The following is an 18,934-nucleotide window of genomic DNA, read 5'->3' on the forward strand; positions in this document are numbered from 1 at the left end:
TTGATTGTTCATAAATATTTATTTCATTTTTCTTCTGTTCTAAGTAGACATCTTTGTGTATGGACGAAAAATGGGCAGATCAGCTGTTTCCCGCTTTTTTTGTCTTTTCAATGATAAGATATATTTTTTTTTTGAAAGGACTTTGGATGTAAAACTGATCATTTAAAAACTAAATATAACATCTTTGGTTAAATATTAGCTTAAGCCAATAAGGATTTTATTTTAAGTTATTTGTTATATTAAAAAAAAAAACAGTAGATACTTGTTAAAACATTTCTTTTTTTACCAAATTTCCGATTTATTGATAACGATAAATCATTACCTTTAAAAAATATTTTATTACGACCCGCAAACAGATTTAAAAGAGTGAAATCTCCTATTTTAGTTATTAGTGATAATCATATTGTATAATAACAATATTCGGACATATTTGTTATGAAAAAAATAATTTATGTATACAATATTATATTTCTAAATTGTTGAGTCACGCCTTCTCGTTTAATGTAGTTAAGCAAATTTTTTGTATAAATACTATTGATATATGTCAGTATTTCAAAAATATAAAAAAAACCGTAACCGCAATTAATGACGTTTCAATATCGGTGTTACCTGTACCGAACCCCTGTGGTTTGAAACAAAAAACATAATTTATATGCATTATATCATATTTTTAATCTACATATAATTTTATATATAAAAATTCTTCGTCTAAAATATAATTTTAATTATAAACTTTGGTTTCCGTAAATTTAATGGGAAGTTATTTGAGGATTTTGGTTGAATTCAATATCTCTCAAGCTATAGCTGAGACTGCCACATAACTAACCCAGATCTCTTTATAACACAACTAATTTAATTCCACAAATAAACTGAGATTCCTTTCTCAAATTTTAACGTGCACATTATTAATCCTCTTTACTTAAAACTAAGGTACAATTAGTTCGCTGATTCGTACCAATACAGAAAAGGGGATTTAATATTAATAATAAGATTTAATAAATAGAAAAGGGAGTTAATGTGGTTAAAACTATTGAATAGATTTCAAAAACATTTCCCCTATATTTTCTCATAGATTCTTAATCCGTATGAAAAAAGTCAAATAATACGATATCTACTTGAACTATAATGTTAGTTAAGTTCTAAGAAACAATGGTTTTATGAGTACTCCTTCAGTGACGTGATCTTTCTTGCTCATACGAAACTTTAGCGTTAATAATTTAGCAAGGCGACGAAATCATCAGAAACAGCCAGTGATTAATAAGTCTTCGTGCAAAAAGGTTTGAAATTTTCTGTATAACATATGGCAGGTATAGATAATAATATAAAGCGTATAATGAAAAATCAACTACGCATCGCTGTTAGTGATTTGAAGAAGGTAATGCCGGATATATTAAATATCTGGGGATTTTTAGAATCTTTTTTCCGTAAGCAGAATTGTGATTTGCAATATGGATTCCACTGATTTCAACGCGAAAGTCGTATCCGTCTTGTTTTACTCAATATACTTTTTATATAAAATTACGAAATGAAATTTGTACGTAGCGCTGTAATAAGAAGGTCTTTTTTCCTTATAATCCCAAACGAATGGAAATAAAGCCCGGGATAAAACAGTAGCTTTTTTTAGTCTATATTTTGTTAAATAACTGTACTATTATGAAATATGATAAAGTCTATTTATGTACGAAATTTCATTGAGACGTTATAATTGTCAGTGTACTGTTACATAGGCACATAATCTCACACACACATACACACACACACAATCTCCTTCCTTTATTGAAGCTTACGTATATCACGACAGTCTATTTAAAAAAAATCGGTTGATATATTTAAAAAAATGGAATTAACAATTATTATATATAGAGCCACCACAATGAATAGTGTTGTCAAATTAGTATATGAATTATCTCTATACTAAAACCGTATATATCGATATATAACAATCGTGACTATAAATACTGTTATTTTAAAAGGAATTAACATTTGTTGATAATATATCAAAATTTTATTTTGCAGTACTTTTATTACCGATTTATTTTAATTATTTTTCATTGTAATATAATTGTTAGTTACGTTCTCGCTAACATGTAAAATATGCTTTTTATGTTTCATATATTATTTTTTTTTAGAAATTATTTATACATTAGGTCGGTGTTCTCAATAAAGGGATTTTCGTCTGACAATTTACTTGTCGAAACTGTTATTACATAAAACTTTTTCGTGCAATTTAATAGAATTTATAAAATATCTAATTCAGTATAATTATTATGATTTTTGTTTAACCTGTATACCGACTTTAAAAATATTTAATATATTTATTTAATTTATCCATTTACATGTTACAATAAGCCTTGACGTACACTCTAGGCTAAGCCTTTATAGAATTTTTGTAGATATATTTTAAGAAAATGCTTTTATAAGCGGAAGAATTTTTATCATTAATTTTCCTCTGTGCATTCCAAACGTACAAAAGTTTCATGTATCACATATAATTGCAGTCATGGTTTTTTAATTTAATTTTTCACCGCAATAATATAATACGTTAATGTTTCGACCGCATTCCGGTAATGAGGCGGGCCGGGGGTTGTTTTTCAATTTCCAAAGGGGTAACCTCATATTGTAGCGATCGGTAACCGTTCACGTTATTCTCAGATGCACATTTATTTAATTATATTCAGTTTTATATTATTCAGCCAATATTTATACCGCTTGGTCTTGAGTTTATTCAAAACTATTTTGTAGAACTTATATCGTTGGAAGAGATAAATCTTTGGGTGTATTTAAATGAAATAGCATTTTTAATTGTAAAACTTCGAGTGGAAGTTGGCAGCTCTAGATCGCACTTACAACTTGACCTATACTTTGAACGTTAAAGTTAGACAGTGTGCAGTTACGACAAAAAAAAAAAACATTTTCCCCTTGGTTAGGATTTTAAATTTGGAATCTCATTGCTGAGTTTTATTTAAGGAATAAAAAAAAAACGGGTAACAAATTCAAACGATGCCTTTAATACGAATGGTCGTTTGTTTGATCGCTTTAAATCAAATTATTCAATTTATTCCCTGCATTGCTTTTAGTACCTCAACAAATGTGTAATAAAAACTGCGCTTACAATTTTCTCTTTGAGAAACAAATTTTTAAATAAAGAACTACACATCATTCCGCATCTGAGATTTTTTAGCGTCACGACACGACAATGCAATTAGCCGTTCGTAGTCATATGATTAATATGTTTAATAAATATGAATTAATCGTCGTCACGTGATCGTTAATGGTAAATAATATCTCTATGTCAAGTCTCAAGTGGATGTAAGCAATACGTGTTACATTATACGGATTATAACAATTGGTGTATCGCCGTATAGGAGACGCTTTCAATGTCATTTTGAATTATTAAAACATTTCTCAAATGACATTATATTTTTTTTTTAATTAATTTTGTTTAAATCAATAGCTTTAAATTTTACAGCCAAATTCTTTTTCTTTGTAAAATTTTTGAAATATTAATTCGAGATCGAAAAGAGAGTAGTTTGTTATAAAATGCGATCCGGTATAATTGAATATATAAAGACAATGCGTGTTTTATCTTCGTCTTAAATTAGCACTGACGCATGTTAGTAACTTGAGAAAAATGCATCATTTGATTAAAAAAAAAAAAAATTAATAGCAGCTATCGAACATCGACTATTCAATAACTATCATACTGTATCAGTTTTATTGTTAAATTGAACCCAAACCATAGCATGCGATAACGTCATACAATTAACATAATATTGCTTATAAAAATTATATTATTAAGACACATATTAACATATATATACCACAATATTTATATATAGCACAGAATTAGTCCCGGTATATACATAGCGGTCAACACAAAAGCTGTAACACCCTGATATAATTCATCTACGAACGTAACGCCGGCATCCGTTTTCTGTCATTTTGTTGCACGTTTTATTATAATTCAATTCACAACACACGCGATAGTTTTTTGACAGTAGTGTTTAACTTTAGTTTGTATAGGACATGTCAGCCCGCTGTGCTGATCGGCGGTAAACTGCAGAGCAAGTGACGGAAACGGGCCATGCGCCTTGTCGCTTCTAGATTCACGCCCCGCATTCATGGTCAATGTTAACAGCTTGATCGCTTGTTCCTGTCCAAAAAGTTTTTATTTTGTTTTTTTTTTGGCTGTATAAAAAAAAAAGATTTCGAATTTTTTTTATATTTATGTTTGGTTAACCAACATGCCTTTCAAAGACGATTTTAGTAATATTTATTATTTGACCAAATTTCTTAATATGCATATTTTTAATGATATCTCATTATATATGGCTTTTCCATGAAATGTTGACACTGAGCGTTGTACAAAACAAAACTATTTCCGACCTTGTTAAGGTGTAAAAATTTTTAAATGGCGATAAATTATCCAAGGTTCCAGTGAATCCATGAAATTTACAGTCTCCATTGAAATAAGATAACGTGAATTATGTACTAATTATTGTTGAATTTAATTAAAAATATACGTATATCAAAATAAAAAGATATTAATTTATGATGTGATTTTTAATTATAATTCATTCACAGCACCAGAAACACAATTTAAAAATTCATAAATTAAAACATGGTGTCTATATACACCACTTTATAAACATCATAATTAAAGTTATAAAGACGCTGGATTATCGTCGAAATTTGAAAATGGAAGTTAATATTCATACACGCAGCGTTGTTGAAGTCTTTGATGTGTTCTTGCAATTTTAATGTCAGCATAATTGACGCGGAGTATGGCACGGAGCCCAGGAGACGAGTTGACTTAGTGGTTAATATCATATAGTTTCATATTCAAATTTCGAACGGTATTGGATTCAGCTTTTTTTTATTTTTATATATTTTAATAAAAAATTCTTGCCAGTAAACTTATACAATTATTCTTGTTTACGCATGGATATAATAAAATAATTTTACTTCCATAAACATTTCTAATAACCTGTTTACTTGTAACGTGTAATTTTATAATTTTCACATTGGCATTTTGACAAGGTTCGTCGACTGGATAAATGTAAATGTTTTATAAATAATCATATTCTGTTTATATGAATGATTAAGATTTTGTTTCTATCACCTTTTAAAATATATATTAAAATTGTTTTATATCTGTAGAGACCTAATAAGATAATTGGTAATGGTATGTGATCGCAGTAAAATTCGAATTCAACGATAATTAAACTTGTGGAATAGTAGTTCAACGATACGTGATTACAAAGTACCGAATTAAAAAAGAATCAAATGAGCTTCTGTTTAATCTGACAGCTTATTTTATTGCACAATCATCGTTTGGTTGTTAGTATTAATATTACGAATTACTTCATTTTATTTTCCATGACAATATATCACGTTTCAAAAGACAATCTATACAAAAGTTAGTGTTGTTCTTGAAGAAATTTATGAAGGTTGAACAAACTTCAAGTTGACGATAAAAAAATTTTGCTGATCTGCGATGACGTCATCGGTTTATAAGAACGAATGTAAAAGTAGGAATGGGAACCGAATTACTAATAAAGTCATTTACCCGCTTATTCGTGACGGAGACTCTTTGTTGGGCACAAATATATTTTAGATCGTATTGACATGATAAAATTTCAGCAACAAATACCAAAAACGTCATTGTTTTTCTTTTCACTAAGAAATGTTTGTTTACTTTGTCAACCTATCTTATCGGTGCCACTTTTTATGGCTAATTGAAATTTAATTGAGATATTTAATTAAATGGGTTATTTGTGATTGATATTTTCTTATAGGACGGAAAATACCGAAAATTCGAATAATATTTTTTTTTAATTTAAATGTTTTTTTAATTTATGTTTTATGTGATACAATTTATATAAAGTATATTAGCATTGAATAATGACATAAAATACCGAAATTTATATCCTACGATAACAACATATGTTCCAGTGTGAATATCCATAGCATCCATATTATCCATAGGATAGTAATTTATTTATTTTTTAAAAAAATATTATAATTAAATCTTTGTTTGCAGTATACAGACAGTAAATTCATATATCACATAGTATAATTATGTAATCGGAAATTTTGTCTTTACCTTCATTAAAATTTATTTTTAAAATTAAATCGGTGTACTTTTTTTTTTAAATATTCGTGTAGTCAAATTATTGTTACATTATAAGTACTATACATATATTTGTTTAAAATCGCCAATAAATATAATATACAAGTATTTTATCCTATTTACCGCACACATTGGCAGAACGCTCGGGGCTGAATATAATTTTATCTGTACATTTAAAAATAATACATATAATAGCTTATATCCGTCATTGATAAGAACGTTGTGAAACATTTCCTCATTTTAAATAATAGTTCTGAGTGTATTACTATAAAATAACAGTTTATCCGTCAATATTTTGGTTGCAAAATTAAATTAATGTTGTATTAAAGTTCGGGTATCTGGTATAGAGCTGATTAATGGATTATACGAGTATGTATATATAGAATAGTTACGTCGTAAAAAATATATATGAATTGATAAATCTAAGAGAAATGTCAGATCTGAATCAAAGAGGATATAATGTATTATTTGAAATGGAAAACAATATATTTTTTTGAAGTTTTGAAGTCATTGAGTTGTGTCATACCAAATGAATACTAATGTAGGATTAATTTTCAACTTTCATGACATTTACGGCCTGTTGTTTCAATGAGATAATTTCGTTTATAACATCGCAGGAAATACCTATCAGTATAGTGTCTTCAAGTGGCGTATGGAGCTGTTTTGTACCAAAATAAATATTCCCTCATTCAACCATCTCGGTAAATTATCATTTCCTTGTAGAACTGAAGCAGTACAGTCACCGTTCTCACTAACAGTTGATCACGTTGAGTCATATATGTAGGTTGGCATTACCTAAGGAGTACCCGCCAAATATGATAAATTTTTATATTTATATATACATGAAAATATGTTAAGTCTATCCATTATTTTATTCGTATCATTCACTTGTAGTTTCTTACCTAAAAATAACGTTTTTCATAGACATTTCGACAAACATCCCACCCAGTATTCGATTCAAATAATTCCTTAATTTTTGATTTGATTAATTAAATCCCCAAAGAATTCTCTTTTTTGATTTTTTCTCTTTGCAATCCTCTTAATCTAACATTCAATACATTTTTTATTCCAAGACGATAACCGTACGAGTGTTCAAGGTAAAGTTTCAGTCTTGATTTTTAGTTTTCAGCGTTACTTCCAGTAATGTTTTACAAAATGACAGAAGCCAGTATTTATAGTTTTCAAATACAAGGTGATACGTAAATGTTGCCATTACAAAATTACAATGGTTCGGTATTATAATTAGTCATTACAATAACTCTAAGGATTATCGTATATTATAATTAGTACGGCATGGATGGCGCCACTTGTAACACTAGCATAAGACAAAAACTTATTGCTCTAGTCAAGTAACGACAAGCTGAATCCTAATTTTGCCGAAACTTCTTCGACTATTTCTGTGTCCCGTCATCGTCTCTATATACTGACCTAGTAGTAACGTCTCGTCATCAAGGGCGGTGACGAGTGAATCGGTGCAGCATGTATTGGTGTTGTCTATGGAGATCCTGACGGACGCACAGTCCGCGGGCGAGTGCGGCAGCTGCTCCGCCGATTGTGCCGCAACCCGCCCGTTTGCGAGCCGCAACGATGCCGCACGACCCCCTGTCGCCGCGCCGCCTCCACCATCATCGCATCTGGAATATTCAGCTTTTATAATAATGAACTTTACAACTCACTATAAGTCATAAAAGCTCGCCTTTATGGCTAGCATTACAGAGGAACGTTAAGAAGTTTTGCGTGATAGAAATTTCTAGGCTGCATTCACAGAAGAAGCTACAGAAGTACTGTTCAATAGAAATTTCTTTTTGGCAAGCTTAAAAAGAGAACCTTGAAATGCTTTCCATCTAAACTCACTATTTTTAATGAAAAATTTGAGACCATTTAAAATTTTTATTGTAACAGAAATGTAACAATAATTATTTCAAATATAAGACTAAATAATGGATATCATCAATCAAAAATATGCTTATTTCAGAAGCAGCAGTGAGTGTTGCCATTACAATTACCATGTAATACTGACAGATTTAAAATAATTAATCAGACTTAAAATACGAAATACATACATAATATAAAGATGTATGTATGTAAGCGAGCGGATATATCTTAACGAGCATTGATGTCTCTCGATTTAATTATGTGTTTGGGCAGAAACCATTTCAAAGGACTAATAATGCATATTTACATAGCAAACTAATTAAAAGATCATATGATCTTTTTCATTTATAACGATTTATTAGTCTAAGTTGGCACCGTCACTACATAACGTATGTTAATAGTATTCATTCAAAAGTAATCTCACACAGTAAGTAATCAATATATAGTATTAAGAAGCGTTCAACTCTTCGTATGTAGTGTCACGATTCAAACTTGGACTATGCACGTACTAAGGAAAACCGTTTCTAAACTGAAAATATTAACGTTAACTTTACTCTTAACAGTTATGATGTATACAAAAACCTACCAGTTTTTGTTAAATGGGCATTTTTTATCGATCATTATTGCCATTTTCACGAAACGTTACAACGACATAGGCGGTTTTACTATAAATGAGGTCGTTTTTTTTAAATCGACCTGCTCGTTCGTGCGTAAAGCATCTTAAGATTCAAGACGACTGTGTCCACCGTACAAGTAATTTTTAACAATTGTATCACAATCAAAACAAAAACGTCTATAAAATTATACTGAACGATTTATTTCTAACATTATAATGGTTCTGTCGTTAAATTAAACTAATACATAAACGCAATTTTAATTTTCATAATAAATTCTACGTATTTTTTTTTTAGATATCATGTAACGATACAAATATTGACGACTGTCGTAAACCAGACACATCGCTCGGTTTATTTCGCTGTTTATGTTTATAATCTCGAGGATTTTAATAAACCATTTTATACTTTTGCATTTCCGCTTTAGATCGTTAACAAGGACTAAGCATGGCCGAGTGTCGCCCTGACTTATTTATAGAGGCCACGACATAGAATTATATGAATGGGACAAACTTAATGGACGTTATTAATTATCTATATAATTTATGTGTTAAGACGAAAAAAAAATGGTTTAGATAATGACATCTAAGATTTTCGAGTATAAACATTTAAATGAAACCAAACCGTGAAAACGTGACGGCTGTTGTGAAGTAACCGGAACGTCGCGACCACGTGGGTATAAATAAAATTATGAAAAAAACAACACGTATAAGTGAAACTAATATTTTTCGGATAAACTACGCAGCTCGTCTGCCCGTGATCACGGTTGCTGAAAAGTAACCGAAACGTCGGGAGTATGTAGTTTTCTACAAAAATAAATCATGCGTAGTATATCCGAAAAATATTGGTTTCATTTAAATGAATAAAACTCGCGAAAATCTTTAGATCTCATTATGAAAACAACAGGTAGTATCCGAAAAACTTATTTACATTTAAAAATAGTTTTGTTGTGTTATATTATATGAAAGTTATTTTTGGGTTAAAACTCTCCAAGTATTCTTATATTTACTTATATTTTATAAGTTACTAGCTGTTACCCGCGACTCCGTCTGCATAAGAAAAATAATAAGAAACTATGACAAAACTGCCTCCCACTCGCGCGTTATGATTTCGGGATTGTCATTCGGGATCTTGAAAAAGTATCCTAAGTTACTTTTTATTACATCAGCTACCTGCCAATAAGTCCCTTTAAACGCGGATCAGCCATTTTAGATATTAGCTGAAACAAACATGCACTCGTATTTTGTTTAAATATGTATAAAAAAATAGAGGTTGGTGATAAAAAAGCAAAACTTTAGGGTTGTATGTATTTTTTGTTGCCACATTATAAAAAATTCAAACAAAAAATTTCGTTCAAAAATTTAAAATAAAAGCTTTAGGGGTGAACAACCCTTATCACTAAGGGGTATGAAAAATAGGTGTTGGTCGATTCTCAGACCTATGCTCACAAAATTTCATGAGAATCGGTCAAGCCGTTTCGGAGGAGCACGGGAACGAACATTGTGACATGAGAATTTTATATATAAGATTAGTTTTACGCTCGTGCGGTTCTTGTTAGGAAACCTTTTACTGACAAGAGAGATCAAATGACATTTCACGTCCCACGAAGAGCAGAGTCCGTATTTAAATCTATGTTTCATAGTGAAAAATTATATTTTAGAGGTTTATTATCATTCAAATCATATAATCGTGAGCAGAATTTTATAAGACGGGAAGTTTTACTATGAATTTCGAAGTAGTATTTTTTTTATAATATTTAATTTAAAAAAATAATATTTATAACTTATATTGTACTCATAATGATAACTTCTGCATTAACTTTTAATATTTGTAGAAAATATTATCAAATATTAAAATATAATTTAGTTTAATTCGAAAAACCATATCATATAAGTAAAAAAATACAGTTGATCATGAATATAATTTAAAAAAAATATACAGAAATCATAAAAATAAATAAAAATGTTATAAGAAATTCTATTTATATACATATTTTATGGCAACATTGTAAAAAAGATTTAGTTTATAAAAAAAGGTTAAGGTTATATTATAAATTATTTATTAAATAATAACACATATTTTATATAAAATACAATTATCATGGTAACGAAAGAGTTACTCGTGTCGTTTATAACAAAAAACATATTTAAAGAAGCCAGCAATGACTATGTTATAAATTTAAAATATTTAATTTCATTTCGACCTTTATAATAAATATATTTTAAATTTACTTCTATTCTTAATTTAAAAGCTATTCAAAATCACATTTTCCGAGAGCACATTCTTATAAATACGTTAAATTTAAACAGATTTCGTTTCACGTGTTATGACTCTGACACTGACACTGACAGACTAATTTCGTATCGAAAAGTAGGTTGCATAGAAATAAAAAAATACGCTAAAAAACATCATTAAATAAATTGGAAAAAATTACAAATTATATTTGACATTTAATTGGAATTTGAATCAGAGTTAATCTTGCTTAGTGATTATCACGAAGATCCAGTGTTTGAAGGGAAATTAATATCAGTTAGTCAACACGAGACGGATCGTATGATTACGTGAGAACTCTCGCAGGAAATACGGTGTAATAGGTCCTTGAATTTTGGTGATCTCTCCCGGGACATCAGGATAACGTATGACGCTACTAACGAGAGATCAGTCTCGGGAACACCTTTCACTGCTCGCTGCAATTATGTTTTGAACCACAACGTCTACGACAAATAGAACAGCTTTGACTCGTGTTATGATCGTGAATTTAAACCAAATGTAATTATTTCAATATAATTATATATAACTTTGTTTTGAGTAGTTACACGATATTGTCTCGTGGTGATAATTATATCAAATTATCAGAAAATTATGTCCAAGTCAAAATATCTTTCGTGTAACATTTATATTTTTTTTTAACTATCAACTGATTATATTTTATTCTTCTTAATATATTTTAAAAGCCTGTTTCAATGTTTAATATTTATGTGACCGTAAACCAGACATTATATGTAAACCTATACACGTAGATTTTATAATAATATTTCTATCATATTCTATTCATTTCGTTGATCATTTCAACAAAATATATTACTTTTTCTATACTTAATATAATTACCATAATAAAATCTTAATGTTATGTTCAAATAATTATTCTTTATGTTTCAACCTAAACGGTCTTTGTTCTATTGTTAATAACTAATTGTTTAATTTTGTCACTCTTGTCAATACACCTATAAACATTTTTCATATAAAATATAGCAATGAATTAAATTAAAATTAAAACAATAAGTAATCGATTACGGGATTCGATGATGTAACCTCAAACATATCACACTTTCGATTGTTTTACTAATACAGCTATTGTGTCTGTCTTCACGTTTAGACGAATTTTTAATCTTATATTTTCTATTCAAATTTCAGGCATTGCGTTTTCAGTGAATTAGATTACTTAGCGTTATTCAGCTGTCTTAATTGGCGCGAAACGTTACGTTGTATAACGTTTCTACGTTTTGTACGTGAACGTATGTGAGCCTCATCTAGCCTTTGTTTTATTCCATTGTCAGTTCAATGATACTCTTCTTAATTAGCCAGTATGATGGCTGCTGTCATTAAGACTTAAGTATCTGGTGATATGGTTTGATGATAATATTTTTATTGCATCTCGTTTTTTTAATTGGGTTTATACCACTTGATTGATATAAAAATTTATGTCAATAGATAATACTTAATTATGTGTTGTACAGAATATAGTTATGATGTGAGAGTGTATTTTCAATAGTCTTAGATTCATCCGCAGTTTGTCTTGCATAGAGTTAATTTGAACGAAAAGGCTTGAAGAAACTACGAGCACATAATTTTATTTTCCGTTTATTCCGGTAATTCATTGAGAAACGGTTATTAAGCCTCTATGACAAAGTACACACTCTTATTAGAACTTATTAAATCACTTTATATATATATTTTTTATATTCATTAAAATCATTCGGAAAAAATACTCATACGAAATATTTTTTTATATAAAAATATATATATATATAGATTTGTTAACAGAAGAGTATGAAATAGAAGAATTTTTATATAATCACATTTTATATGACAAAATTAAAAAAGAAATTTTAGATTATGTGTATAATATTTATTCAAAGTCACAAAAAAATTATCTTTCAGAGCGACTTCAAAGAGTTATTCATGGATAGACGTCTCTATGCATGCGTCATGCATATATGACATGTGTTAAAATTTCGAGAGATATAATGTGAGGAAATTTTATATATTAACAGATTAGTGGAAGTAATTTTAAAACGATAAGGAAAACTATTGCTATGACTAAATTATTCAATGAATATAAGGGACATTAATATAATATGGAAGGCATTTTTTTGTAATGTTTAGTCATGTTTAACCATGGGTAGCATTGGTTTAGGTGATGTCATGTGTCCAAAAGCCTTCAATAATGTCCTTTGAATGGGTGTCTTCGAAAACGGTGAATAGACTGATACTAAGGTAGTTCACGACCTACTTGATTTCCAAATATCAATAGGTGGAATGACAATCAAACATTCTCCAGTCCAAACAAAAAAGTATCAAGGAATCATTAATGTTCCGCTTATACCACATTAAGTCAATATCAATAATCTAAGCGCTCTAATGGCATAACTTTCATGATTGGCATGGATTGGGCCAAATCTAGATGACGCGTCCCAAAAGAATCAGCCAGATTTCAACGTCTGATGTGTCTTTGAATAATCAGGGACTTCCTTCTCAAGCTTACAGAAATTGGTCATAATCGTTTTATGGCTTACGACGATCTTCGGAGTTGGGGAATCCAGGCAGCTGGGGAAATACCCCTACATACATGTTTTAAGTTTGATATCATAGAGATTTTGTGAAAGGAGGAAGGAAATAATTACATATTTCTTACACTGAAACATTTGTACATACATACATACATACATCATGATGTAGCGGTCATTTGTTTCCTGTGAACAGCGGTCTGAGATAACACGCTAAAAGGCTTATTTTTGTAGAAGGAAGTCCAAGATACCAGGACATCATGTCACGCGCATTGCAGAAAAACTTACGCAAGGCTTTGTAAAGACGAACGGCTGACGAAAACAGTCAGTTCAAACTGAAAAAATTGGAATGACGAGACCTTAGACTTTCGACAAGTTAGTACAGTCGTTAAAAATTTAAATACTTAGAATTAAAAACCCGGTACTATAATAAATTAATTAATTATTACACAAGTACAGAGTAATTGCGGAATTATATGATGCTGTTGTCAGGAACAGCCTCACATTAATCCGACTCAGAGTTTTTCTATTCGTTTATTAATGTTCTTAATATGAATAAATTAAATTGTGATTATTGAATTAATTTTAACAATTCGTAAACTATATAGTTTAAAGATAACCAACCAGTTCACTCATTTCATTGATAAGATGATGCTTTGTGCGTCACGAATCACATTAATTGCGGAATGGATTTTATCTAAATGCAAATAGATTATTCTAATTAGCTTTCCTTAAGTGCTGTTAGGGAATGTTTCAAAATATTCACAGAGCTATTTATTAGTTGATGAAATTTCGCTTGAAATAAATTCAGGCAAATGGAATGGATGATTTTGGATCTCATAGGACTTCTGTTAGGCGAAGTCGGGGTAAATTATCAGTATATACTATTTATTCCTCTGATTCATGAAGTATATGAAATAAGTATCTTTATATTAGTGTGTTTAAAATATTACATAACTTATATCTGCCGTGATATATATGTATATGTGTGTGACGTCATATAGTTTAAATAAGTAAGAAAGTTTAATTCACCGTTTCCAGTATTAGTATAAGCTCAATTGTTCTAGTTATTGCGATTCTATATTCTGGAAGTCGCAGATTCGAGTCCCGTCTATTTATTTAATGAATATTACGTACCGATCTATATTTAATACTGTTTTGTGTAAATAGTTACCAGACGCGGGGACACTGACGGTTGGTGATGTAGAAAATTCTTAAATATTATGAACTGGTATAAGTCCGTGCCTTCATCTTGGAGTCTTGAGTTGATTTCAGGGAGACGAATGTTTTGAATAAAATAATAGCTGAGACAACTAAAGTAGCGCCATCTGTGTTCTGTGTTTGCGAACTGTCGAATTTTAGCGGGAAATTCTAGATTTGAAGATAAAATTTACCTCTTATTTAAATAAATATATAATATTAATTAATAAATACATAAAATTAATCTAAATTATTCTGCTGTTGTTTAATCCAATACATTATTCTTTGTAAGATCAACAATTACCAACACGACACCATTAGGATCTCAATTATTTTTTCTAAGTTAAGTTTCATGCAAAAACAGTATTTTTATTTACTAATAACCTAATTCTTATACTTAGTACTCAGACTGTATCGTTAGTTTGTATTAAAGCAGTCATGCGATCAATGAATTAGGTACTGCTAATATTTCTAATATTTTCTGCCAGAATTATATATGTAATTACTATCAGACGTGAATACATGACAGAAATATTGAATAAAACTTAAATCGACTTTTGATTTCGTATTTTATTTACTATGGAGTAAGTATTTATACATCAGTAGGCAATCATTTAATGTCACTTAGATCAAGCAATTCACTTCCTACGGCAGAATTGAGAATACATCATGCGATCTAAGATTTTCGTGAGTTTTATTAATTTAAATGAAACTAATATTTTTCGGATATACTACGTATATGTAGTTTTTAAAAATAATAACATCCGCGTAGTATATCCGAAAAATATTAGTTTCATTTAAAAGAATTGAGAATAAACAAATTTGCAATAAAAACATTAAAAGAAAAGTCTTTCTCAATTTTAAATTAAACAAATGTGAAAAATTGTCATAGTTATGTAAAAAATAATAAATTTATATAAAAAATTGGCTCATCGAACTGATAAAATATCATATATTTTGTTTTTTATAAATTGCTTGACAGTAGAATTCATTTAAAACTAACAATAAGTAGTTAAATTTACAGCGGACACGATCTGGGACTTTATTTATGTGATAACTTTTTAGTTTAATAAATTTTAACATTGGAAAAATCGGAGTTAGGTAACAATATCGCTCGTGGCGGTCGCAGACTGTGACCAGGTTAAGCCGGATGAATTAAAAGTTCCTCATAATATAAGCTTCATACCGCTTCTGTGTGTTTTCAAACTTATCGTTAGCAACTCATAACCTTCCCTTCGTATACCTTGTTCGTGGGTTAAATTAAATCAGTGTTGTCTGGTGTACAGTCTATTTAACTGTCTACCAGCGAGTGATGTCCCCTTTCAGTGAACGAGCGTTACAAACGGACCGATTGAAGGCAGATTTGGAACTACACTCTTGTTCGAAGCAGCTTTGTTAGCATAAATATCACGTACATAATATACAGGTACATGATTCCGATGAACCTTTTAATAGACATGACGTCACAGACCGTCAAGTTCTCTATAAAAGTTTAACCTTAGCTTGTGGCGGTATTTGTTCAGGGTTGCAGTTAGATTAGCTGGAGGTGTAACACGCGACCTCGCGTGCTGGGTCAGGGTTGCTACCGATCACCAGCTTTCCCTTAATCGCTTTAATTCACCGAGGAGTATTTATATCATTAAATTTTCTGCAAATACGATTGAAGACGTTTGTTTTGGCTCGAAGACAATTGTATAAAAAAGGAAGGGTAAAAAAAAATATTGTTTTTTATGATATAAATTTAACCAGTCTAGTCGAAGGATTGATTGTGGCGGAGATGTTATAATTTATGTAATAAAATATTATCTTATCCTTAAACTTTATAAAACTTGAAAACTTTGTACAATACAATTAGAATGTTAAATCAAATTTTTGCAATTGTACTTCATAGACGTGCCGCCATCTATGATCCAGTAGTAGAATCTTTTTAGCGCCATCTATGCCGTAGAGCAGAAGTTATTTAATATTTACATTTCGCGCGGAAGTGGCGCTGAGGTGATAATATTGACTTTGTCAGCTTAATAAATGGTAATATTTACTTTTTGTACGGGATTATAAAATGGGTTGTATAACAGTTGTGTTATGACAACAATTATTTGGCTGTATCAGTTAGTATAACTAGGATGTCCATTATATTGTCGTTTGAGTATCAGAATTAACGTTATTAGACTATTCAGATGATTTAACTTGACTCTCATATTCAAAAATATCTAAATTAAACTTTTGTATACTTTTTTAATCACCAACACTGTGACGTAAGTACGGTAGAGTTTAATTTAAACAACCTTGCAAACATTAAAATCAGACTTAAGCTAACAAAAATTTTACTAACAATTTGAAATTGCAACGAAAATGTAAGCTGATAACTTAGCATTAGCTAACATAATGCCCGCCGTTCGGGACATAACATTTTGATATTTTTGAATCATTTCGTAAATTGTAAAAGGTTTTATTATCTCTCGGGAGCATTATTTAGCGAATGTGACATTAAATCCAACACAACTATCTTCTATAAACTACTATTGAATAAATAAACACGATTTTTCTAAATCATATAAAATTCATATTATTTCGGTCAGTACGCTGATAAAAATGTACAATAATATACTTACTATATTATTCAACTAATTATATATTCTTGAAAAATTTAATCAAAATAAACGTCCCTATATAACGTTTGCGGGTGAACCTAATTTGCGTACTCAATCACGAACATTATTGTTTATTTCGAACCGTAAGTACATCATAAAGGTTTTTACGAGGCTATTTTAGTATATCTGTTACTGTTACGATAAATTCCCGTAATTTGGGGTTCAGACCCCATGACTTAGCTCTTACAATGCTCATGACCCGTTTTATAGCGTCGCTGTATAAATAACTATTGCAACGTATACAAACATTTTAATGAGATCTTTTAAAAACACCTACATATTTTTATTTTTATGCTCGTTTTCCATAAATATTTTTTTTCTTAACGATAACTTTTATAGTTATATATAGTTTTTTTTATTTAATGTATGAATTCTCGTATATTTTTTTTATAGTACAATTTATAATGTAACGTTTTATCTTTATCATAAAAATTATATCAAATATATGTGCTAAGAGTATAGTTTTTTGCATCGTGAATAAAATCTTTTGTTGCTCGTAGTTTATATTCAACAATACATATCATGTTCAGACAAGTGATGAAAATTAGGCGAACTCCTCGGGTCGAACAGGGATGGAGCGGTCTAAATATAACCCGGTCAATAACGCCGGCGGCGCCGCGTCTGCGATTCACAGGACAAGGTAGACTGTAGGTCAATAGGGATAGGGATGGCAGATTCCGTGAGGTCGATCGGGATGAGGATTTGAATGAGAGAAATTGGATGTAATCGAGGATAAACATTGTCAATACTTTGTCGTTAAAGCTTAAATTTTTATTCTACAATCATTTTAATGAAACGACCGTCAGCGTAAATGATACACTCCCTTTGAGTGAATACACACATTTATTATTCTATGCTAGGTATATAATATTTTTAACAGCACGCCACACTGTTATATGGACAAGTCTACGATCACGTTAATCCAAACTGTGTGAAACACTGAACATGCACTCGTTGCGTAACACTTTTATAGGTCAAGAGGTCGAGGAAAGTAAATAGAACGCTTTTACTCCTCTTACCGAATATAGAAACGTCCGTGAACTTTAAATCAAAATGATTACATAAGATAAACCAGTTATTAATGTGATTTATATTTTTAAAGTCATTTTTGAATACCGTATGAATTATTATGAAGCAAAATTTTTATATAACGAGTGTTTAATTATGTTTGATATAAAAAGTAGGGTTATATAAACGAATTAATTGTGTTATATGCACATTTAAAATAAGCAAAAATCAGCAGTATTGTTACGTTTCATGTAAAAAGTAGACTTATTTGCCATGTACTCCGGCGGCCATGTTTGTTAAATCTCGGGTAAGGGCTAATCCCGTCTCGGGCGAGCAACTCATATAAAATGATTCTAAAAAACTCTTTCGCTATAAAAGATTAAGACAATATTACGTAGAAATGTACACAGCTATTATTTTTTATGACCAGTACAGAGATTATTCCTAAAATGCATTTGGATAATGCCGTTTTTTTTCATTTATTTAAAAGTAAATAACAAACCGCTCTTCATCTATTACGAACAATATCATTGATTTCGCAATAAAATGCATCGTCTAGTTAATGGTAAGTTCATTTAATTTCTGGCGATGAGTTAGCGTATTCTTGTAGAACATTTTTGTCCAATACATTAGTGTTCAGACACCTTATTGAATTCGTTATCAGAA

At 29.9% G+C, this 18,934-nt stretch overlaps 1 protein-coding gene across 8 annotated transcripts in view; it reads right to left on the reverse strand.

The window, feature by feature from the left end:
- The window catches only part of LOC116771692 (potassium/sodium hyperpolarization-activated cyclic nucleotide-gated channel 2), a 109,720-nt gene that overhangs the window by 43,703 nt on the left and 47,083 nt on the right, over positions 1-18,934 (reverse strand). For 4 of the 8 annotated variants that reach the window (XM_032663604.2, XM_032663602.2, XM_032663607.2 and 1 more), the window contains exon 2: positions 7,562-7,767. In XM_032663604.2, coding sequence (XP_032519495.1) covers positions 7,562-7,767 — 206 coding nt within the window. Of the gene's footprint in view, positions 1-3,821; positions 4,070-7,561; positions 7,768-18,934 lie in introns of those variants that run through there. The other 4 variants (XM_061528208.1, XM_061528206.1, XM_061528205.1 and 1 more) reach the window with 3 other exon arrangements.

This window comes from Danaus plexippus, assembly GCF_018135715.1.
Source record: "Danaus plexippus chromosome 16 unlocalized genomic scaffold, MEX_DaPlex mxdp_23, whole genome shotgun sequence".
In the NCBI taxonomy this organism is placed as follows: Eukaryota; Metazoa; Arthropoda; class Insecta; order Lepidoptera; family Nymphalidae; genus Danaus; species Danaus plexippus.